General features: G+C 43.4%; 1 protein-coding gene across 2 annotated transcripts in view; it reads left to right on the forward strand.

Moving 5' to 3' along the window:
* The first annotated feature begins 256 nt into the window (after positions 1-256).
* Positions 257-24960, forward strand: part of LOC104692323 (gamma-aminobutyric acid type A receptor subunit rho2) — a 35761-nt gene continuing 11057 nt past the window's right edge. For both annotated transcript variants that reach the window (XM_010404305.4, XM_019285991.3), the window contains exons 1-4: positions 257-2038; positions 7645-7751; positions 17379-17446; positions 21426-21649. In XM_010404305.4, coding sequence (XP_010402607.1) covers positions 1683-2038; positions 7645-7751; positions 17379-17446; positions 21426-21649 — 755 coding nt within the window. In that variant the 5' untranslated portion in view covers positions 257-1682. The remainder of the gene's footprint in view (positions 2039-7644; positions 7752-17378; positions 17447-21425; positions 21650-24960) is intronic.

A 24960-nucleotide genomic window follows, 5' to 3' on the forward strand; every position in this document is an offset into this window, starting at 1 on the left:
CTGCCAAGATGGACCCCAAGATGGACAACAGGTCACGAGTTCTTCACACTTTTATAGGTTTGGTTCATTTGCATGTCAGGGCTAATTCTCCAATTAAAGCTTCAGTTAATGATGTAATTTCCCCAAGCCTACCCCCCCTTTAGAGGCTTCTGGTTTATACTTTTTCGGCCTAGGACAGTCTGAGTGTCCTTGGAGAGCAGGGCTGGAGAGGCTTTGTTATGTCTACCTAGCATGAGAGAGCAGAAGTTAACAGGCTACAGGAAACTTCAGAGTTACACACCAGGCAGTATAGGATTTGAAAAATAAGAAAGTTAAAACCTAAGGCATCAATACCAATGACTTAAGTGAGATTCTCATCCTGTTTTTCAGCAAGTATTTATCAAGCTACCTAGAGCTTTCCTAAATTTTGTCAACTATACTATATATTACTGTTTTGCAACACTAAAGTAGCTATAACAACTTCCAAAATAAGGAAAGCCCATTTTGCGTCTAAGGGGGATGTGTAAATATATAAAAACCCCTAAATCTGAGTCTTTTAGAGTTTCTCTGTATTGTTGGTAATCTTGTTTGCAGGTATAAGGGAGCAAAGGTGAAAAAATAATTTCTGTGAGAAGTTCAGACAAAAGTCTATATTTGTTCAGCAGTTACACTTTGTGCTGCAGGCTAATTTGATGTCAATATATTAACATCTTTTAACCTGATTTGTCTATTTCATTAGAAATTAAATAAAAACAAGCAGAAACCACTACACAAATTCCCCCCTAAAATCACACAGCAAAACCCTAAAAAACCTGTTTAGGTCCTGTAGCCTCTAAAATAGAAGTACTGTGTTTCCTTGTTGTGTGGTGCTTGAATCCCTGTTCAATTCAAGTACTGCAAACATGGGCTCACGGAAGAGAGTTCTGGAAGAGGTATGACCCACTAGACATTCTGCTGGATTTTGAGTTGCTTGCTGCTCTGGAGCGTTTGCTCTGAATGTGCTCTGCTTTTCCTGCTGAATCCCTGCTGTGCCAAGCAGACTTCTGCCTCCTGTGAGTACCACACACCGGCTGTTGTTAACACAGCCCGGTGTTCCGCAGAGAGGCCAAATCAGCATTGCCCTGTGACCAGGCTCTGAGGAAATAGGCCTTGAATGGATTTTGGAAACAGCCTCTTCCTTGTGATTAAAGAAATAGCTGCTTTGTATCTTTTAATTTTAGTTTTGATCTTCTTTGATAAAAGTTAAAATGCCTGATTGTGCAAATAACTATTTGAAAAAAAAAAAGGTGACTTGGTTTATGTGAATGCAATTGCATGTATAGATTGGGAGTTACTGTTTTAATTTTCCTTTGAAGTTAACTGTAAATAAAGTCAGCATTTTCAGGGGACGTAGCTCATGTTCCGTCTTCAACAGCATGAAGAGCCAGACAGAAAATAAAACTTCACCTGCCCTAAATCCATTAAAATCCACTCATATTACAATGAGATACATGCCTGAAACGCGGCACAGGCAGTTACCAGTTGAAAAAGATACCATACAGAGGATCAAAAAATGTAGAAAGCCTAATGAAAAGGGACAGCCTGGTTTTGCAGTCTGGCAGGAGGATAGCGCTGAGATTAGGGGATTGAGCAAAAAGCCGGCATGCAGAATTGCAGGTTTTTATATAATGGCTTTAGTAAGTATCCTTTAGGACCCAGTGGAAATGTTTAGTGAGGCAAACTTGGTGAGTAATGGCCAATCATTTAGCGGTGATGAGGGAAAAGCTCTGAGTGCGAAGCCCCTTGAAAGCCTGTGGAATGCATCACGCCGGGAGCGCAGCGTTTCTGACACTGATCGCCGACCAACGCGCCACACCAGAATTAGAGTTGATTCAATGTTTAAGCCTGGGGGATCTTGTACTACAGGAGGTCACTGGAGTGCAGAGTGCCCGGCTCCCATTTCCAGCAAGATGCCTTATTTCACAAAACTCCTTTTATTAATATTCTGCTTAGTTCTTGTTGTGGAAAGCAGAAAACACAGGAGGAGGAGGTGGACCCATCTGGGTATGCAGAGGGCAAGGTAAGGGTTGCTAAACCATGTATGTATCTTTTCCTGGAGTGTTACAAATATATTACTACAGGGAAATAAAAACCCACTCTGACAATGTCTTTGTGTGCATTGTGTGTGCAAACAGCTTTATAGGTAATGTCTTTATAGCAGTGTCTGGTAGTATAATCAGTTTTATCTGTAAGTGGACACTTCTAATGCTAACCTTGATTAACTGTGAGTGAGGCAGGTTTTGCAGAGAAGTGGACTACTTCAGCACGGATTGTGGTAAAATTATTCTTAGCCATAAATGCAAATTACTGAGAGAATTCAGAGGAGTTGCAGTTAACAGAGGTGTTCAAATGTGCGTACTGTTTAATGTTTCAGCGCTGTTTCAGGGGCAGGTTATTTACCTGCTTGCTGGAATGTCTGTGTTACTTACATTCACTTGGAATTGCCCATTATGCTCTGATAATTTGAGATGGGGATGTTGGTTTGCACACATTGTGGTAATTAATAACAAAATAAATCCTGGAAGTTACCCAGGGATTGTAAAATTAGAAATATATTTTGAAGAAATACATGGAAGCTTTAAAAAAAAAAGTTAAATGAAAGCACAAGAAAGAGTTAAAGGTCTTAGTAAAGCTTATTAGATTTACTGCTGCTGAGATTTGTCCAGAGGTTTACATTAGAACAGATAATCTTCCAAACCTGTCAGACAGTCCAAAGTATGTTATCCTTTTTTGTGGTTATGTCATCCAGTGGCAATTGTATCTTGCAAGACTATTCATTGTTTGAAGGGCTCAAAAATAAAATTGGGTTAATCCATCTTATTAAGTGGTTTACTATGACAGTAAACTTTCATATTTTCATTTATTTTTGTGAATTTCTTGGTTTATCACTCAACACTTTTATAGGGAGCAGTGTTACTTGAATGTTTTGAAAAGAAATATGATGTAATTGGAAGCAAAGAAAACATAATATGCTATCAGGTTTACACTACATATTGAAAAAATACAGTGGCATATGCTTTTAGTGACGTAAATGTTAAAAAGCTGAAACAGCCTGGGCCTGACCCTGAAATCCTAAAGTCTACTGAAGTTTTACCACTTTTGTTCACAGAATCTCAATTATTGAGTGAAATCTTTCACTGAACTCTGAAAATATTTCAAAGTCTGTATTCTGAGGAATGCGGGGGATTGAACAGTAGCACTTCCTTGCAAACCTTTTTTCTGTGTAGTAGAGATCATGTGCTTTGAAGTAACAAAAGAGTATAAATCCTTCTTTAAATATTAATTTGCCCTGAAGTAGAGCTATTCCCTGGGTTAAAAGTTTTGTACTTTATTTGAACATGGTGAAAATAATTTACAGTTTTTACAGTGCCAATATTTTCATGAGCTGTGACTGTGGCAGTCGAAGCACTGCTAAAATTATTTTTATAAATATACTGTAAAGAATAACAATACTATTTCGTTTTCTGTGATGTAATGATTAATGAACAATTTTCCATCTAGGTAGGACCTGAGGAACTATATGCCAGATATAGATATGTATACACGCACCCCCCCCCCCCTACAATTCCTATGCAATGTAGTTATTTAAAATTTTATAAAATCAGATTTTAGGGATTGTCAAATGTGAATTACGTTTTAAATACAGAGAATTCTGCAATGTTGCAACAAAAAGAAGTGTATGGAGCAGTGTCACTAATATTTTAATTTTTAGTTATGTAGAAAAAATTTTGTTGTCCCTAAACCAACAATGAATAGTGGACTGTTCTAGTAAAAGGAAACTAAAACTAGTTCCTAGGCTGGTTTCCTAATCATGTAAGAAAAATTAAAAGAATGATCTTTTAAATGATTTCATCACATTTTCTGCCTAGTATTTCTCTTGCTGACTTACCGTAAGAAATAGAGTAAATTTTACTGTAAACTTTTCTTATTCAAGAAAATTTATTCCTGTGTTTGGGAATGTACATTTGGTAAGTTTGGTATTTTGTGTCCACTAAGGGGATAAGTCAGCCTGGTGTAAAGACCTTTATACTGACTTGAAGAAGATAGCTTGGGTTGTGCAGGTGCAGAACCCCTTCAGTGCTGTAGTTTCTTACGTGGGCATTGCACAGAGGTTCCCCTGGAGCAGAGGTCCTTCCCCACGGAGCTCTGGGAGCTTGGGGTGGCTGGTCCTGCAGGTTCTGGGGCAGCTCTCTGCCACCGTTCTGCAGAGGAGTTGTTGAGCCTGTGCCTAAGTGGGAAAGGAACATGGGGAAAGTCAGGTTAGGAACACAAATTAACAAATGCCAGGTTAAGGGTTGCCTGTGCATCCTTAATTACTTGCAGTGGTTTGTGTTAATAAATTGTAACACTTTCTTTTTTCAGTGAGCAGTGCCTCGCTCAGCATGCTGAATGGATATCCTTGCTTGATTAGAAACTGCCTTGCATTTAATTTTCTCTTACTCCTGCATCCCCCCCTCACTGCTAACACATCTCTCCTCCTACACATTGAGGTATAACATAAAGAAACAACTGCCTCTGTGCATCACTGCCCTGACTGTTGCCCGACACTGCTTCATGTTACGTTCTGGAGAGCCCAGGCTTTGTGTAGGAAATTGGTCTGTGCTCATCACGTAGCAGCTCCCAGCTTTGTACTTTGACAGTAGTTTTTCACATTTTCCAGGGTGTAGAGTCTCTGCCACTTATATTGAGAAACTGTTTGAAGGGTATCAGTGATACTTGTTTGTATGAAGCTGAGGGTGTTCTTGCTGATGTGCAAGATATACAAATGGTGCACGAACCAAGGGCTCTAGAACTGTAACAGCATTGTTGGTTAAAAAAGTTCTCTCCTCTTTAAACAGAAACAATTCTTCACAGAAGTCAGATTTATCAAATTCATGCCCCTTGAATGAAATCTAAACAGCAATAAAATTGGTTTCATATTTTCATATATGAAAAATGTGGCAAAAAAAGACAAAGGGAGATGGGTGGATTTAAATGAATAGTGGTGAATTGCAGAGTGTGCATAAAGCTGAAAGAAACCCTGACAAATCTATAATCAGAAATGCTAAAGACCATAAGTACATCAGGGAGGATTTATGAGATACTGGTGATTAGATTGTCAGTAAAGGCACCCGGCAGGCAGCAGTGTTCAGAGCATCCTTCAGCTCTGCAAGAGCATTAGCAGCTGGTGTCACCTTTGCTGCAGGTAATGAGATGTTCCCAATGCCAAACAGCAGTGGGGCTGGCACGGGGTGCCTGCCAGAGGAGAGCAGAAGATACGGCAGAGCTGATGTCAAGCATCAGCTGTTATAAAAGCTGTGTTATAAATATTTTTTTTTTCAAACAAACTTGGTCTTGAATTGGATTAAATAGACAAAGTAGTAATAAACTTTAAAGGCTGTGTAGACTTCCTGTCATTAAAAATATCTCAACACAAAAACTTTTTAAATGGATTAAATTGATTTAAAAGGGGCTGACAGAACTCTTTCTATAAAATCTGAATTGGCCGTCATAATACCTGAAGGATTGGGCACAAACTGATGATTAAATGATGGTTATTAAATGCAACCCCTGGCTCAGGATGTGCCTGAAAACCTCTTTTCTTCCTAAGACAGTGTCTGTGTCCCCAACCATCCCGCTGAAGCCTCTGCAGCCACAGACTGTTTTCAGCAGCTCTCCTGTGTGCTCTTTGCCGTTTGATGATTTTTAAAGAATTGATCAAAATGTAGCATTTCAGTGAGGCTGAGCCATTGATTTACAAGATACCACTGCCAGGGTTTTCCATACTAATTCCTCATACAATGTGCAATCCAATGTTTTAGCGGATTTTAATTAGATTTTTTTTACCCTCTTCTTTGAGGAGAGAGACTTGGTTGAACATTCACTGGTACTCTGGCTTTTCCCTGATAATTAAAGTCAAGCAGACACAGGCAGATCCTTCTTCCCGACTTGCAGCTTTTCGGGCGCAGAGGCTGCGCTGTGGATGGTGAAGTGGAGCGCTTTGGCAGCAGCCCTAACCTTTGCAGCAAAACAAAGCTTCCCCCCTGCAGCAAGCAGTTAAAAGCTAAACTTTTGCCTCCAACCATTCCCATTAATGGCTGTGCTTGGTTTTACACCCCTGCGTTTAGGTAACCATTAATGCAGCCTTGTCCGGGCACTTGCTCCAGCTGGCTCTTTCTCACAGCCGGCGGGGGGAGAAGCCCTGACATCCCGAGTGAAACAGGAGCCCAAAGTAACCTGAGGGAGATCCAACTTTTCCTATGTAGCATGTGCCCTGGGGTACAAGGGGTTATATTCCTTCAAAACATCTATTTGATATAATTATTTTAAAATTCTGTTGCTTCCTTTTCACCTCCTTTTTATAAGGAAATGGATTATTGATGTTAGCAGCAGCTATCCACACCCTTTAGGTTTCATAATTTCTTTCTTGAAATGAGTGCTCTGATGGGAAACTTTTCATCTAATTTGTGATTTATGCTCCCTTTGGCTCATACTTATCGTGCTTTATATTTTAATGAAGCTAAGAACCCCTTTCCATACCCACACCTATGAGAGGTGTGATTGTTTTATAAGTTCTGAATTTTTGACCAATACTTTAAGCCTAAGTAGTCTCTCTATTTTTCCTCCAAGATTTTCTGTTCTTTATTTTCAGTAATATTTCTTCCATACAGGAAAAGGAACCTGAACCCTTTTGTATAAAGTTCTTTCTATTTATCATAATTATTTTTAGCGAGTTACTGGAAATCAGCTAATTGTGGCAGTATTTATAATTTCATCAGATCTTATGTCCAGAGCACAAAGGGATTGAGGAGCCTTAACAGTCCAAGTCTTCCATTCTGCACCACTGGAGAAAAGCCAGGGATGCTGATCTGGATTTTCTTCCAGAAGTGCATGCAGTATGTTTGCCTGCTGGTTAGTTATCCCCTTACGTGATTTTAGTGACTATCTTGCACTGTTCTCAGGGGTATGTTGTCATCCTTCTCCCACTCATCATATTGTATCTCAAATAAAAAGTAAGAATTTTTCCTACCTTAATGTTCAGAAAAGTGAAGGACTGAAGGCTTCTTTAGATAAAACTCTTCTCTTCCTGCTCTTGTGGGGAGGAATGGGTGGTTTTGTTGTTGCTGAAAGCCAGAAGACCCTCTGTCCACACAAACTGCCAGCACTGAATTGAAGTTTGTGGGGCAGTTTCCAAGTAGTGCATGACATTGCGTGACCACCATTGAAAAGAGCTTTCTCATGACAATGTTGCCTCGGTACCTGGCCAAATCCTGGCCAGGTAACACGGAGCAGCCAGCTGCTTCTACTGCTGCTTGCTCTGAGCTGCGACATTCGCTGCATCCAGCTCCCCTGTGAGATGCTGTGCTGTCCGCCTTGTGCCTCCCTGGGAGCCTTGGTGTCTGGAGCAGAGTGAGCACCATGTCCTTGGCGGGGGACAGAGGCAGCAGGGCTGCCTGTGGGGTACAAAGGTCTGAACTAATGCTGGGGGAAGGCAGCGCTGTGTCTGTGTTTTGGTGCTGGCAGTCTCCCCACAGTCCCTGGGACGGTGCCTGCAAGGCTGCTGCTCCTGTAGCTCCGAAATCGGGCTGGCACTTGTGGCACTTGGGCACAGAAACCTCAGAACAATGCTATTGCTGTCTTTTGCAGCCACGTCTCTAAGAAGAATGAGGACTTGACCAAAGCCTGGAAAGGAAAGACAGAGCAGCTTCTCAAAATCGACGAACATGATTTCACCATGAGGCCGGCCTTTGGAGGTGAGAATAAAATGGTTCTCTTGATTTTATGCTAATCTAATTAAGAATAATATAATTATCCAATTAACAATCTAATTAAAACAAACAAACCAACCTCTGTCCAGATGCATCAGTGTGAAGGAAACAGACTTGGTGCCAATTCAGAGAGGCCTCATACTCATTCTCATTGCCCTCTGCGCTCTGTACAGTTCCTACATTCCTTCCTGTTACTGAGTTGGCTCTGGTTTTGGCTGGCATTCCCCCGAGCTGAGGATGGACCCTCCCAGTAAGTGTTTCACTCTAATGAGAAGAGGAGCAAGCTGCAGGTTTTAATATTCACTTGTGGTTGTGAAGTTGCAATGAGCTTTTCAGCTGATGGGATTAAATTGCAGAGTAAAGAACTCATTGGGTGAATCACAGCCCATCATTGCTAGGAGAAAATGGAATACTTTTGTCCAGAAAAAATCTTGTCTCAAATGCTCATAAGTGAATAAAAGAGTGGGAGGGAAGACCTCTGCCACGTTCACTTCTGCCTTTGGTCACACCCAGTTACAGGAATGTGCTTGCCTGACCTTTCTAGATTCACTACTGAAGAGATAAGAGCGTACCTGAACAAAAACTGCTGGAATACCAGTATGACAATCCCTTTTCTGATTAGATCAATCACCAAGCCCTTCCAGAGCTAAGGACAGCGTTTGCTATAGTTTTCCTTGAAGGACTAATGCTGTATCCTTTGTCACTTGGCCATCTAGGGTGAAGTGCTACCTCTCCCTGCCCAGTGGGACACACGAGTGTTGTGCCCTTTGCACCTGGTCCGTAGAACAGAGCTTCTCAGACCTGCCCGTTCCTGGCATGGCTGAAAAGATGTTTCTTGCCCCTCAGTGCACATGTGCCGTTCGGAGAGCACAGTGCTGACCCCTGCTCACAATTTATATATATATATTTTCAAACTCCAGAGTTCAAAACCTGTCATCACCAGTGTTTCCTGCCCCCACAATGTTATTTACTAGCAAGTTGTAGTCCAGCCCGACCATTGGAGGTAAGTTTTTGCTAATCAGTGATAACCTTGATCTGCTACTTGTAGGGTTGAAGGGTTTGCCTTAAATTGCCCTCTGGGTGCAGCATAGGCAGATCTCCCTGGGGCTAGTGGGAACACACAGAGCCCTGGGTGCAGCTGAGACTCAGGGATGAGGTTTGGGAGCTGGCCCTGGAGGCACTGGGCTCCTTTATGAATAGGCTGGAAAAGTGTGAGTTCGCCAAAGTGCACAAGCCACCCTAAATCCCAGGTATGTCCTCCCCTGCTATAAGCTCAGAGGATGCTGTCCTAGGTTTTCAGATCTTTTTTTTTTTTTTTTTTCCCAGCCAATCTCAATTTTTGAAGCTTGGCTGTTGACTCCTGAGTGCCTGATATGGAAAAACTAGAATTGCTGATCTGTCCCCTCTGCAGCTGATCTGTCCTCTGGACAAAAGACATGCTGGTCTGATGGGTGGGATGATAGGGCTTCTCTGGGAGAATATTTGGACTCCTTACCTTGACTCAGTTGGAGACAGCTGGGGGGCCATGGTGATTTTTTAACTTTTTTCCCCTGGCACACTGGATGTGTGCCAGGCCATCATACCTGTTTTGGGGGGAAGCTGTGGGGTTTTGTTTTGTTGTGCTGATGGTTTGATGCCCAGTGGCACCACTGCATTGTATTTCTGGAAACAGATCTGAATTTAACTATTTTCATCAGTGTCACAGAGTCCTTGAAGAACACATTTGAGCACAGGTCACAGCAAACAGACACACTGAATTACACAGTCACTCCTCTAGTGTTAATGGAACTGCATTTTAATCTCTCTTATGCCTTGTTTTCCCATGCTACCTCCCATCACGGCATCAAGATTCTTTTAGAGCCAAAATTTGGAAAAATGTCTATAAAATTGAGAAATATCCTAAGAGGCTTTGCTGAGAAGGTTCCCTTTTTTATAATGGAAATTCATCATTTAAAAAAAAAATTTGCTTAAAACCTCCTTAACTTGCAGAGATTCTTGGGACAAAGGTGTATTGAAATGGTATGTGAGAAGCAGCAAAGCATGGAAACAGCTTTGTTGAGGCTCCAGCCTTGGAAAGCCTGACTCAGACACACGGACATAGCAGGTGCTACAGGTTCTTGCTCAGCTGCAGAACTGCACAGTGTGGTTTTAGTGACAGATGATAAGCCTGATGGAAAAAAACATAAAGGAAAGGAAACAAAAGTCTGGTAAGAGGTGTTCCTCATATTTCTGTCTGTAATGTTATTCGTCAGGCAATCACAGTGATTTGCTGTGGACCATGAGTGCTTCCAGCTTTTTGCTGTGGCAATGTCAGTCAAACTGATGTAATCTGACCTGTGGAGGATAAAAAGGCTTTTGTACTGTGGAAGTGGAGAAGAGGAGGCTGTGGGATACATGTGGCTGTGATGGGTCGCTGCCCTAAGACCCTCTCTGGTCTAATTGTGATTCCAGCTCTGTGGAATTGCAATGGGCCTGTGATGTTACCTTGCAGGTGGGAAAGGCACCTCAGTTCTGGAAAATTTAAATAATACCCTAAGTAAATTGTGAGTGGTATTAACACTAAAAGAAACCCAGTACTGTGATGATGATGGTTCCCAAGCTTGGTGGGCCAGCCTGCAACTTCACCTTAAGCTAAAAAGGGGACGGGGGTATGGGCTGCTTTATGGTGGCCACAGTGACTCTTGCTGGTCTGCAGATGACAGTCAGCAAGCTGCCAGCCCAACACAGCTGTGACCAATGGGCAGAGAAGGCTCGGGTTATGCAAGGTGAAATGGAAAAAAACCCCCAATGTTAGAGAAAGGTGAAGGGTTTTTCAAGAAAAAGTATTTTTGTAAAGAGCAAGTGAGCAAACAAATGTTGTGTAAGTTGTGTTATTAACAGCCCAATAAGCATGGTTGTCTTGCCTGCCCTCAGCCCATTAGAGACAGGCAACTGGGTACAGAGGCAATGACAAAGTTCTTTTGCTTTGCTGATGGTCAAAGAGCCTCCCTAAGCTTAAAGAGACTGCAGGGGTTTTGACCCTTAGGGAGTTATCTCCATGTCAGTGACCTTGTTCTAGCTAGCAGATGTTCAGGTATTATTTACTATTATTAATATTTAAAGATTATGTAAATGTTTGTTTTCCTGCCTTCCTTAAACACCCATTTTAAGCATTTCATTTATGACATCTCGTATTTTACAGGGAGCCTGTGAATAAGCAGCTTTAGTTGATACTTAAAATAGCTGTATCTTCTTTATTGAGGACCAGCCTAATGCTTTACTTGTATTATATTTGCTCATAGCCTAGTAGCCTAACGTCAGCTGGTCCTCACTGCCCTTTCTGGGCAGTGCTTTTGCCAGGATGGGTGAACAGTGGGGTGAATAAAGCACGAGCAGTTCACTGAGTGTTTGTATCAAGAACTGGAATAGAACTTGCTTCTCTGCTGATGAACAGCTGTCAGTGAGATGCAGAGAGACGAAGCTCTGCAGGCATGAGGCAGGTGATGAGCACGTCCTGGTGCTCTGTGCCTGGAAGCTGCCCACACCTAAGAGGTCCCAATCAGATATACATTCATTAAAAAGTAAATATACACACACACACATAAATGAAGATACATTGAAAGCTGTTTTGCTTCTTGCAGACATGGGATGGATCTCTTATGGATGTTTGCAGTCTCTCTGGGTGTGCATGAGATACCTGTCAGGAAGGAAATCTCAAACCTGCTTGTTTCCCGTGTAGATATTTTTATCTCAGGGCCTCCCTCCTTCCAAGATAGATGAGTGGACTGAGACACTGTCTCAGAGAGAAACAAACATGCCTTTGAAAGCACTGCCAAAGAGAAAAATCAGAGGCATCACAAAGCTTTATTCTCAGAGCTGGAGTGGAAAACTGACTCCAGGCATCTTCATGGTAGCACACTCTTCCCTATCTTCCAAAGCCTGCTCCAGTGGTCAGAAATAGAAACCACGTTTGTGCCCAGTTCTAACTGGCAACTGACTCACCCTTTGAAGCTCTCATGCTGCTCACTGGTGGGTGTTTTTAGGTGTGGAGACACACTGGGATGTAACAGGCTTTAATGTTGGACTTTCTCTGAAGTCATTCCTGCACAGGACTTGTGGAAACCTCCTGGGTTCCCTGGAGAGGTTAGCCACAGGCCAGACATCCCATTCTATCTGGGGCAGTTTGATACTCAAACAGGAGTTTCTGCAATATGAAACAAGCCACAAAGTCTTCATGACAGAACCCACCCAAAATGGAGGCTTTTTGGGTACATCTCTTCTCCTTGTACAACCACTGAATGCAGATGCGCGGTGGGTCTTCTCTAAAGGTATTCTGAACACCATCTTTTCTGTGTGCAGCACCTAGGCTGAATGGGTAATGGCTTTCACTGAAGAGCAGGTCTCAAGACAGAGCAGTTTGCTGCAAGGGAAAGGGAAATAAGGAGCCACTGATTGTCAGCACACCAGTTTGTGAGCTTGGCAAAGGAATGAATATTTGAAGCCACAAGCACCTTGACAGGCTGGTTCCTGAGCATCTTTTTAACATCAAAGTTTGAGCTGAGGCTAGAACACTGATGTGTAGGAATTTACAGAAATAAGATGTGTCTGATTCAGTTTCAGAAGGCAGTACCTTTATGGTGAGAAGGTGCAAGGGTGCTCCATCATGTTGCATGTAAATCCCATGCAGAAATTGTGGGGCTAACAAATACTACCCAATAAAAGAGAGAAAGCAGTGCTCTCCCTCCCATCAGCCCCAGTTTGTGCTTCAGGTCACTTAAATCCTCCCTCAACACACAAATATAAATATCTCCATCAAAAGGAAAATCTCCTATTTTCCATTTCCAATTTTTAAATTGTCAAATTTGCTAATGATGGTGCAAGTGTCTTGAGTTTGTTTGGAAGTTGCCGCTGTGCTGTGTTTATTGGTGGGTTCATTTCTGTGTTGTAAAGAGAAGCCTGTGACTTCTATGAAGCCTTAAGAGTCCAGGATTTGTTTCCTGACTTTATCGGTCCTGTTGAATTAGGATTTGTGTTCTGCAAGATATTGCTGTGGACAGTGATGGGGATAAAGGATGTTGACATGTTTGCTGTTTCTGGAAGAAATGTTTCAGTTGAAGGCTATACAAGTTATCTCTAGACCTTGTACTGTAAATACTTGTTTAATTCAGGTAATTCCATGAATTTGGCTGATATTTTTCAGAGACTCTAAACTGTGATCTAAAAAACTCTGCTGGACTGCAGTCTTTGAGCAAAGCAGCACTGCTTCCTTTTGTCAGCCATATCCCCAGCTTTCACATGGATCCATTTAGCTGCCTGTCCAGCAGTGAACATCCTAGAGAGGAGCCTGAGCTTTGAGATCTCTCCGGTGTTAAAGTGTTCGAGTCTTTTGTTGCTTATATTTCTCTAGGATGATCCTTCTGTATTTCTTCTTTCTGAAGAAAAAGTGAATAATGATAAAATATTGCTTATGACAAAGAAAGGCTGGTTGATGAGGGCTATTTTGCATCTAATGCTGTAATCTAAGTTAATTGTTCTGTCTACCAGTTCAGTTTGTCATATGCCATCTCAGCTGTTCTTGTTTGTTCACATTCACACCCTCATCATACCCTGCTCCCTCTCAATACAGAGGTTTTTTTCCTTTTGTTCATCCCTAGTGGCATTTGATGAGGATTTTGGCAAAACACCCAGAGCCTCTGTGGTTCAACAGTTTAGTTGCCAGAGGGACAGGATTAAAAAGCTGGGAGTTCCTAATTGACTCTATGGGTTAGTGAGACCAAAGATCTCCTGATATTTCTCTCTGAGTGATCAACAGCCATTTAATTCAATGGTATGTGCTGTAGCCAATGTGACCTTCAAGGAAACACAGGGTTTGTTTCTGTGGTTTAAAGAGGTAATTTCTAGACAGGGCTTCTGTTTTGCCTCAGAAGCTGTATGCACTTTCAGTGTTGCTTCCATCAAGTGCTTCTGCAAAACTACATCTTGAAGTTTTGTAGAGTGATGGGCCGAGTGAATTCGCAATTATCACTATCAGTTATGCTCATCGCTGAGAGCAGGACTTGGTGATCATTTGATTCCTGTCACTACCTCACAGGCTGTCCCCACTGGCCCTTCACTCACCCTTCCCTGCTCGGTCCAGCTTCTTGTCTAAACCTCCTCCAAAGGGTCTTGGTGTCTCAACATATCCTATTTGTGTGCTCTCTCATTGCCTCAGCCCCAGGTGCTGAAAGAGGAGCAGGGAGAAGGAAAAAGTAGTGATTACTCCAGCTGATTGTAGTAGGAGTTTGCCCAAAAAAAGACAGAGTAAATATTTCTGCTGATAAATTGGGTTTGTGTCGGGGTCCCTCCCCTGCCATGTAGCCCTGGGAGAGGGGCCCTGAGGGCACAGACACGGGGATTCCCTGCCCCTGCTCAGCCTCGTTCCCATGGGTTGGTTTGTGTTCCCTGCGCGGGCAGAAGGACCCTTGGGCCCGTGACTGGAACAGTTCCTCGGCAGAGCTCCGGCCATGCGGCTGGAGAAATAAACATCTCTGAAACAGCTAGCAAGAATCTGTCTGTCCTATATATTTCCTTTCCACGGGACTCCTGGTTTGATATATGTATGTTGCAGGATCCCCACTGCAACAGTTTTGCAGTCTCATCTTTACATTTCTGTATTAAGTACTAAACATTTGAGTCCAATGTTCAAATAATTTCTCCCTCTCTCTATTACAATCACTATTGTTATCATCCCCCCAAATTTGTGATCAGCTGCAGAAAAGACATCTAATCCAGCCTAGGACCTCTTCTCTCAAGGACTTTCCAAACCATCCACCTTAACAAAGAACACCCTTTATTTTGGGGTTAACAAAGCTTTGTGTCAGCCCCAAACTGAACCTTAGGCTTTGTCCTTGCAATGAGATAACTTCTGGTTATTGAGTGTTTGATGCAGGAACATGAACAAAGAAAAGAACATGGACATAGTATTTTATCTTCAAGAGCAGATAGGGAAGGAATAGGAGGGCGGGACAGATACCAGCTTGGCAGTGTTCTTATGTTTATGGGTTTGGTTTTTAGTTGTTTGTTTTTTGGGTATTTTTAAATCTGTGATTAGTGTTCAGAGAAGCATAGAAATCGCAGCAGTAAATAGACTATGGGTGGGTGTTGATTTCCTGAATCAAGGCTAAATTAAGGATCCATACACAGAGAGTCTCTCTTGCAGTCTGGGAGCTGTGGGGGGCAGCCCACCATGTGTTCCTCGGCTCCCACCAGGGAGATGTGGTGGGAAGTACCACGGCCAGCTGCTGCCATCCTCGTCTGGCACAGCCTGATTGCAGTGTGAGGCTATCCTGGCAGAGACCTCGATTCTCCTCCGCTAGCACCCTGCCTGCCACGGCATGTCTGTGGGGGGCACGGCTGCAATGTCCCCAGCTGGATGTGGCAATGGTAATGTTAGTCACACACGCTTTCTCTGCTGCCAGACAGGGCAGTGCTGAGGGCAGCCTTGGGCCTGCCCTGAAGTGGATTGTGCTGGGCTGTGGAACCTTTCTGAAGAAGCTTCTCTGAGCATTGAGCCTCGCTGTAGCACAGGCCCAAGATCAGTGTCACAGGCATGGCCGCACTGAAGAGCTCTTAGGTACTTGAATGCATTAAGGAAATAGATAAGTATTTGAATTATTGCCCAAGCTCTTCTTGACTACCATGTATGACTTCACAAGGTATCTGAGCAGAACAAGTCTAATTGGCTACCAACAGGACACTGCCATCAGCAGGCTTGTGTTGTTTCTCTGTTGATTGTACTGCACATCAAAATGTCTCGTCACCACAGATACAGTGCTTTTTGCTATCTTGTTTAAAAAAAAAAAAGCCCAATAAAGCAAAGCATGTTTTACTGAGCAAGAGAAATGTCATAGAAAAATTCTTTCTCTCAGTTGCAAATGTTTGCTGGCAATTTTTTTAAAGTACGTAGCGCAGAGCCATGTGTCTGAATGTGTCATGTAGGTGCTTGTAAGCATCTGGGAGTCATCTCAGAGTGCTGGGTTAGCCCTGTTAGAGCTTCACTGCTGGGGGCAACAGTCACTCAGACTGGAATTGGTCATTCTGAGGAGCCTGGTCCTGCTCCACAGGGCTTGCTTCGAGGTGCCTGTTCCCAGCACAGCTGCTGACAGACACTGTGGGCATAACAGGCTGGAGCTGGGCACGTGGGAAGGGGACAGTGTGCTCTGCTGGAATCAGGTGAGGCTGGCTTATCAAAGCCCTGGCAAACCTGCTGTGGGGTTGGGCATATCTTGTCTCAAGGGCATGGGGATCAGCCTTTCCCTACTGAGGCAGAGTTGGTGCTTCTTTCTCCCCCAGCAGAGGCAAACATAAGGCTGTGTTCAAAAGCCCTGAAGATGTGTGGGAGTCTGTACGTGCTGCTGCAGGTACAGGAACAGGATGGATATCAGCTTGCAAAAGTGTGCTGCTCTCTCAGCAGCATTTCTGCTCTCTGGTTAGGCTTGTGGTGTATTCAGAGCTTCAATATAGTCTTGAGGAAGATGCTACTCTAGCTAAATATGTGCATGCAGCAGGCCCTGCTGTTTGTGGCACTGCAAATATGGGTCTGAGTCCACAAAGGGACTGTGGTGCATCTTACGTATTATCTGACTGCTAAGCAGGTTCAAAATCTAGCTGCTAAAAGTCTTTGCATATCTTCATGGAGGCTACTATGGTCCTTGGAAAATTAATTTCTGCTGGTCAAGTCCCAGACACGTCTTCAGAGCTTCTGCTTCCTTTGGCATGGTCACACTCACTGACAGTGCCCAGGCTGGAGACACAACCCGGGCAGGGTCATTGGTGTGAGTCCTGTGAGACCCACTGCGACACACTGAGACCACCAGGCAACACTGAATCCGCCTGCACTGCTCCTCAGCAGTTTCTGCTGAGCTGCCCCGCTGGGTCGTGCTTGGTGTGCACGTCTCAGGAGGCGCTTACCACCAGAATTTGGGAAAAGCTGCATGAAAACACACTACAGGAATCTTGAGTCATCTGAGCAGATCCTGGCCATTAATGAGCAGCAGTCTACAGTGAAGTTTTGATACAGGGCTTCTAGTAATAGAGGAGTGGGCATTCATTATGGGATGTTTTCTGCTTATTTACTCTTTGTGAACTCTCTGGCTGCTAATTTTAAAACTACTGTGGAAAACTAGTGATATCATCAGTGAGTAACATGAATCAAAATGATGATGGGCTCTTGAGAGATTAATGTGACTTGTCTTGTTGGTAAAAAATGAGAAACCTCCAAGGAAGGGCTCATTGCTTGCCATTTCTTCATCTGAGTCCCCTGTCCTTGGGGATAAATTTGTTCAAAAAGGCCTAAAATTTAAGGTGGGATGGCTTAGTTTTTAAAAACATATGCAAATGTTTCATCCAAGCTCTGGATTAACTGGCAAAGTGTCAACATTGCAGCATATGCCAAGGGGAAGATAATTCAATGTTTCGAAAGGGCCCTTACATGATTATTCACTGACTCTTTCCCCAGCCCCCTCATGAAGAACCATTGACAGAAATGTACAACATTAGCTCAGAAATGTTTGCATGTCACCTTAGAAGTGCTAATTAAATGCAGATGATGTGAGAGAACATTTATTTACATATCTAAATCTCATTCTCTTTCAGGCCCTGCGATTCCTGTTGGGGTGGATGTGCAAGTTGAAAGCTTGGACAGCATTTCTGAGGTTGACATGGTATGTAATCCTCTTCTAAGCCTCAATTGCTTCTAGTCATAAAAAGACCTTCTGACTTGAAATCTGTGGGCTTGTAATCATTGGTCAGATGAAAGTACTAGCAGCACCTCTGAAATTCAAAGAGGCTGATATTCAGAGCCAAAGACTTAATAAAACCAGGTGATCAAAGTCTTACCTCTGTATCTCCAGATAAAGATAAAAAGCATGAAGGGAAAAGGGACCTTGAATGGGAGAATAATCAATGCTATGAAAGATCTGTCACAACTAAAATACAAGCAGCTGCATATGAAGGTTTGAAGCTATATGGTAAAATTCACATAAGCTGCACTTGCTGCAGGAGTTTTCTTCCTTAGGGAACCATTCATGACATAACATGAGTGCTCACACACATTTCACTGTTTGGTTTTGGGTTGTTTCATGGTGATTTTTTTTTTTTTTAATTGTAGGAAATGGAATAAAAACACTTGAAAGAGAAGTGGAAAGGGGAACACAGAGGAGAAGAGGAAGCTTCTTGGCTCCTCCCTCTTTGTGCCTTTTCCTCCCTGTTCTTGTGCACATTTTGTGGTCTAGACAAAACGTAAAGGAAGAGCTTTAGGTTGAGTGTTTTTTACTATGCTACAGTTACATCTTCATCCCATTTTGGAGGGCTTGGTTTAGATGACCTTTAAACGTTCTTTCCAACCCAAACTATTCTGTGTTGTGTGATTAAAACCAGGGAGCTTGCATGCCTGGATATTGAAAGAGAGGGTTTGGGGGTATGCATGCAGTGAGGTGTGTGGGAGGGAGCTGTCAGTATAGGAAATGGCTGCCAGGAGGAGAACTGGGGCTCTAGTATATCAAGATAATGTCAGAGCAGCAAAGAGGCCTAATTAGCGCAAGTAAATAACTCACAGTGCTTTCTGTCAGGATTCAACAAAAATCTTGCCCATCAGAAGTCTTTGAGGTCAGTTCTCTCCCTTAGCTGTTAATAGTTCCTGTTTTCCCAGCTCAAGTACTTTCTAGAGCAGTTGCTGACATGTGTTTGGGGTAGAAGAATGTTGTCCCAGGTCGGTCTGAGTTATGTTGGTATGTTTTTCCAACAGACTGTCCCAGCATGTGTGTTTGCAGGGAGGAGAGTGGGCAGTAAGCTGTCTGCCTGGCCAGGGGACCAGGGCTGGCTGTGCCTGCAACAAGGTGCCCTCTTGGTCTTCCCATTGCAGGCAGGGCTTGTTTCAAACTGCTCTGAAGTGGCCCTGCAAATCAGGTACTCTTGGCTGGGCAGTCCTTACCTATCACTGCTTGAGCAGGCAGCTGGTGCCCCAAAGAAGAGCATCACCAGCCGCAACCCACTGTATCTGCAAGGCTGTGCGTGCCAATGAGAGCAGCCAGGGGCTGTTTAAAGCATGTGAGTTTAAAACTGGTGCCTGTCTGGTTGATGTGGATGGGCTGTGCTGTGTGCAGTGGTGGGGCATGCTCTTGAGGCTGCCTGGAGCATGGAACAAACATGAAATGTGCTGCCGAAGTCGAGGTACTTGTGTAGACTCATTGGCTGTGCTTCTGGCAGGTACTATCGTTCTCCCAGTGTTGTAAAACCTTGTTTTCCAAGGGACTTTCCTATTTGTGAGTGCTGAAGTAAACCCCTTTTCTTGCTTTTAAATAGTGCGTGTGCTGGTCAGAAAGGAACAAGCCATCAGCACACTGCCTCTTTTGAGTCATGCCATGAAAAAGACTCCTTAAGTTGGATTTTATACTTAGAAGCTGTTGTCAGCTGCCACTTTGGCTCTGTGTTTGCAGCATTTGGTGCACCATGTTGGCCACTGGAGAGAGAGGAGAGCTGGCCATTGCAGAGGCCACTGTGTTGGCTGTTTGGAGAGAGAAAGGGGCTGAAGGTGAAAGATGAAAAGCTCTTGTATGGTAGGATGGGGAAAGGGGTGACCTGGAAAGCAGTGGGCTCCTTCCCATGTTGTGCCTTCAGACAGTCTCTTTCCCCTCCTCTCCAGCAGCTGTAAGCCATGCCGAGGGTGCCTGGCTGATGGTTCTTGTTTCCCTGTGCTCTGATGATGGAGCTGCCCAGAGGCATTTTGCAGTTGTCCTGGTTTTGGCTGGAACAGAGCTAATTTTCTTCTTAGTATCTGGTCCAGTGCTGTGTTTTGGATTTAGTATGAGAATAATACTGATAACGCAGTGCTTTGGTTGTAGCTCAGTAGTGCTTACTCTGAGTCAGGACTTTTCAGTGTCTCGTGCTCTGCCAGTGAGGAGGGGCACAAGAAGCTGTGAGGGAGCATGGCCAGGACAGCTGACCTGAACTGGCCAAAGGGATATTCCCCACTATAGAATGTCATGCCCAGCGTATAAACTGGGGGGAGTTGGCTGGGAGGGGCCAATCGCTGCTGGGGGATGTGCTGGACATCTGTCAGCAACTGTCTTGTGCATCACTTGTTTTTCTGGAGTTTTGCCCCTCTCTCTCTTTTTATCTTCCTTTTCATTACTATTCTTATTAATATTTACTTTATTTCAATTATTAAACTGTTTTTATCTCAATCCAGCTTCGTCTGAGTCTACTCCCCAACCCATCAGCTGGAGGTGGGGGGAGGGAGGAGTAAGCAAGTGTCTGTGTTGTACCGAGTTGCTGGCTGGGGTTAAACCATGAGAATGGTCCTCCTCTCCTGGAGTCCTGTGCCCCTCATGTCATGGCCAGGCAATTGGTAACCCTGAATAGCCAGGCTCTTCTTTACTCCTTTTTTGACTTCTACCATAACTTGCCCTGTCTCCTAAGAAAGCAGCAATTGTGCCTCTTCCTTGATTTCCTTTTTCCCAGCTCTAGTCAAACTGATGAGTTTGATTTCTGGCCCCTGAGGCTGACTCTTCTAGCCAGGTTGCAACCTAAGCTCTGTCAGTGGCAGTAGCTGCTGAAAGTGTTTCTTTGGGACTATAGATGTAAGGGGAAGGTGTCCAGTGTCCAGTAGGAAACAGGAGCTGGCAGCATCCCTGGGATGAGCAGTGGGGGAGCCTGGGACCAGTCTGATAAGGTGGGGACCTGCAGGTGGGTGAGCAGAAGTGTCCCCCAGGCCAGTCTCTGCCATGGTCAGAGAGGTGGGTGTCTGGCCAGCTCTACTGTGCAGGGCTGCAAGGTGAGGACTGGCACTAAAGCCTTCTTTGACAAATTAATGAAAAACCTCCTGGCAATGCAAGGCAGTTGTGAAACAGCCCTTTGAAGCAGAGTCAGGGTAACTGATTGTCACTGTCACCAAACTGATCAGTTGTGGCTTGAGAAAGTGGTTGCCACATGGTTAGGGAGAGACCCTGGCTTGTGTTGCTGCCTGCTTGGGCTTGGCGGCTGCAGCTCCCATAATCACTTGCTTAATTGGGAATATAAAGAAAAGAAATGTATTTGGTCTCTCAGCATGAGAGTGGATTCAGCTCTAAAAGCAGGAGCTGCCAGGTTGGGATCAACAAACAGATGTTTTTGTTTATGTGACTGAAGTTCCTGCCCCATTAACAAGCCTAAAAGGGAACTTTATTTACACATTTATATGGCAGGAAACACAGTTCCCTCACTTGGTTGGTGTTTGCAACAATTTAGTCCTTTTGGGGATAAATTGTTTAGTGTTTAGCCTGATCATTAAGCTAACTTTCAATTTTTTCTCTTGACCGTATTTTTGCTACCATAGTCCTGTAAGGTAATTTTGCCAGAATTGAAGAATCATTTCTGCAGGGCACTGCTTCTGTTGGGGCATATTTATATCCCATTTTGGGACTGAACATTGCTGGGTACTGTAATAAATTCGTTAGTTGGTTATGCTTTGTTTTGGCTGAAATTATTTTGTCAGGAAAATCTATTCACAGAGAGCATTGACCTAGGAAAGAATCAGGAGCTGAGAGCGGAGAGATTTCATCTATCTGCTGGGAGTGAGTTTTCTTTCTGATGTGTTCTAGTTGTAGAGCCCAGCACTGACAGACCCCTCTCTTCCTTTTCTTGGTTCTCTTCCCTTTTTTGAAGGATTTCACTATGACCTTGTACTTAAGGCACTACTGGAAGGATGAGCGTCTCTCATTTTCCAGCACCAATAACAAGAGCAGGACCTTCGACGGCAGGCTGGTGAAGAAGATCTGGGTCCCTGATGTCTTCTTCGTGCATTCCAAGAGATCCTTCATTCATGATACCACCACAGACAACATCATGCTGCGAGTGTTCCCTGATGGGCATGTCCTCTACAGCATGAGGTGAGGGAGCAGCCCTGCTGCCCCTGAGCATCCCCTGGGGCTTTGCTGCCAGTTTTGCTCTAGGCTTGACTTTGGTGATCGCCAGGATTGCTACTGCCAATCCTGCTACTCCCGCTGCTGGTGCTCTGTTTCCACAATGTCCAGTGCAAAATGCTTTGCAGGAAACTCTGAGAAACCATGCTGGGGGAAGCCAGGGGGAAGCATGGCCCCAACTCTTTGCAGTCAGTGCAGGGCTTAGTCAAGCTGAAGTGTTCATCCCAGGGTCAGTGTGTGATTAAACTGGAAGCTGCTGATGTACCAGATGGTGACCTCTATAATTATCCTATTTTCCTTCTTGTTTGTCTAGAATTTTTTTTTTTTTTGTAGTTGTGGTGCTTTCCTGTTGATGTAAGCGTTTAAGTTTATTGAAGCTGAAATGGCAGTATTAAAGACATCCTGGTTTTCTAGTAGATTTGTTGGCCAGAAGAATCCTGAGGGATGTCTGTCATAACCTGGACAGTTATCCATCCTGCAGGTATACCCAGACCATGACTGTGGATTTGCAGGATTCTGTAATACACAAGGACACGGAGACTTAATCCTCTAAACTTCTCTACCTTATTACAGATTATCAAAAATACCACAAAAATCACCACTAGCCAGTAAACTACCACAAAATCACCACTGGCAACTATGCCTGTGATTAATAAAGTGACTATATATACATATCATGCTATTGCAAATTACTATCAGCAGTCAATAATTTAGCATCCATCAATTATGTGGCAACAGCCATTAACTAACCAGGTTATACACTGTTACAGGTTACTTAGCATTGGTGGAGCAACTCGTCCACAATATACCCTCAGGTACACTTAGGACAGGTTGCTTGTGTGGGTGCATAGAGATACCACCAAGTGATCCAAATCATCCAACAGATGGAAGGGAAAACTGAAACAGACTCCAAAGTGGGCTCAGAGGGGACCAGTGAGACAGCAGAATCTCATTTCAGAGATGCTCTGAGTCATAGGGTGTGGAGTCAGCCAGGTGTCCTTGGTGGGTGTCCAAGAGATGGTAGAAAGTTCATGCGCTGAATTCAACCTTCTAAGGAACAGAAAAGTATGTGTAGTATGGGAAGTTCTCAGAGGAAGGCTTCATTTTGGATAAAAATTATATCCTCCTTATATCCAGAGAGATAAGAGGGTGTAGGATGCCACCACTATGAACAGGCAGTAGATGCTGGTAATTTCTGGTTTTCACCTGTGATGGTCAATAGATAATGAGGTTTTCTGCTCTCTCAGACCCTTTTTTATTTTCAATATAATTTCTTACCTTTTCTGACAATCAATTGCCTTTAAAATAACTTTTTTTGGCAGTTATTGATGTTATTTCAGGATGTCTCCAGTTTCTAGGTACCCTATCTGCATGTCAAAGAGGCTGGCTGTGCTTCTCAAGGATTTGTCTTGTTCCCAGGCTGGTAGGCTTGGCAGACCTCTGTCCATATTTTTCAGCAGACAGGTTTTTTGCTCAGTAGTTTCTCCTTCGAACCAGGCTGCCTTTATGGCTGCTCACATCAGCATCCCAGCAGATTTAATTTCCTTCAGACGAATGAAAAAAGAGAAGCGGAGAAAAACACAGTGACAGAGGAGAAAAGCTCAAGAGCCCAAACAAAAGGATATTTCCTCAGGACAGAAAGCATGCTCTAAGTGTACAGTGACCTTTGAATGCTTTGTAGCCAAGGATTTCTGTTCTAGGATCTTTCTGGAACTTATTCGCTTCAGCTATGGTAAAATGATTTTCAAAAACTAGGAAAGGTTGTCTATAAAGTTTGATTCTGTGATCTGTTGAGGAGGTGATGTGACTTTTTAATGTTACGCAAAAGAGACAAGTCTGTGAGTAAGCCACAGCTGATTGCACAAGACTCAAATTGATCATTTGATAGGTAAAATCCAAGGAGAAAGAAAATCTCAATAGCATTTGAGCCTGGTGGTTCTTTAGAGCACTCAGAACAATATCCAGCTGAAAAAACATGAGTGTCCTGTGGTGCTGGAAATGCCCTCAGATATCTTGAGATGTCTGCATGGGATTGACACTGGACTGAGGAACATTTCATTCCTGTTTTGTGCCTTGGGCATTCAAAGCCACCTGGACACTGCACTCTTAATTGAGGAATATCATATTGATGAGGCAAGTTTCTGTGCTGTCCCTGACTAACAAACTCTTATTGACCACAGGTTGTGCCACAGGTGATGCCAAGGAAAGAAAATAACACATTTTAATGAGACTGAGTTATACAATGCTTAAATGCTACACACAGTTAGGGGAGGTCATTTTTGCAGGATACCTTCTGGAGTGTATCCCCAAAAACATTCTTTAAATTTTGCAAATATGGCAAAATTTTGCTCTGGTTTATAGTCAAAATGAACAGCATGTGCCTTTCAGAGGTGATGAGTGCGTAGGTCAGGGTAGGATTTGGATCACACTCCCTGGAACAGAGGAAAAGTTCTTCATCGACATCTGCAAGAATCCAGAAAATGTTCACAGCCAACATAAGTTGGCCTCTGAAATGATGAGTCACAGCTGATTTGCCCCTCCTAAATCGAGAGCTCCACTGCAAATCTGTCTGCAAGAGAAAGTTCACTGATCCACTGGAAAATTTCTTATGTAAGGTTGTGCACAACTGGACTAGTTTAAAAACCAGAGCTGTGATTGCTGCAGCCCTTTAGCTAAGACACAAACTTAACAGAAGCAAATCTCACTTGCTGAAAACCAGCTGCACCCATTTTACAACCCCTGCCCCGGAAATACACCCCTCAGATTAAAAGAGTTTATTGAGTGCTGTAAGAAACTGCGTTTGCCTTAATCATGTATGTACTGGACGAATTTTGTAGCTTGCAATAAGGGTGGTCATATTCCTTAGGCTTGGGTCATTCTGGGGGTGACTATGGAGCGAACTGAGCAATAGGGAAAATGAGGAAACCTTAATCAAACTGCACATAAGGGAATTTTCAAATGTAAATGGTGAAGTTACTTTACATTGTAGTCTTGTAGGCAAATAGTTGGATATTAAACATAGTGGAAATATCTGTACTGACATTAGTATAAAAGTAATGCCCAAGACAGCACTTTAATTCCTGGCTAGATATTGAGATTATATTTTTCTTTGGAGTTTCTGTGTATAATCCCTCTGGCTTGAACTTGGAGAATTGGTAGGCATTTTCCTGTGGATTTTTTGCTTACGTCGTGCATGATTGCTGGCTTTAAAGCTGCAGAATAATTATCTGCAATAACATTCTTGCTTGATTGCTCCTCATAGAAACCAGCTTTTCTTG

The sequence above is a fragment of the Corvus cornix genome, chromosome 3 (assembly GCF_000738735.6).
Source record: "Corvus cornix cornix isolate S_Up_H32 chromosome 3, ASM73873v5, whole genome shotgun sequence".
Lineage (NCBI taxonomy): Eukaryota > Metazoa > Chordata > Aves > Passeriformes > Corvidae > Corvus > Corvus cornix.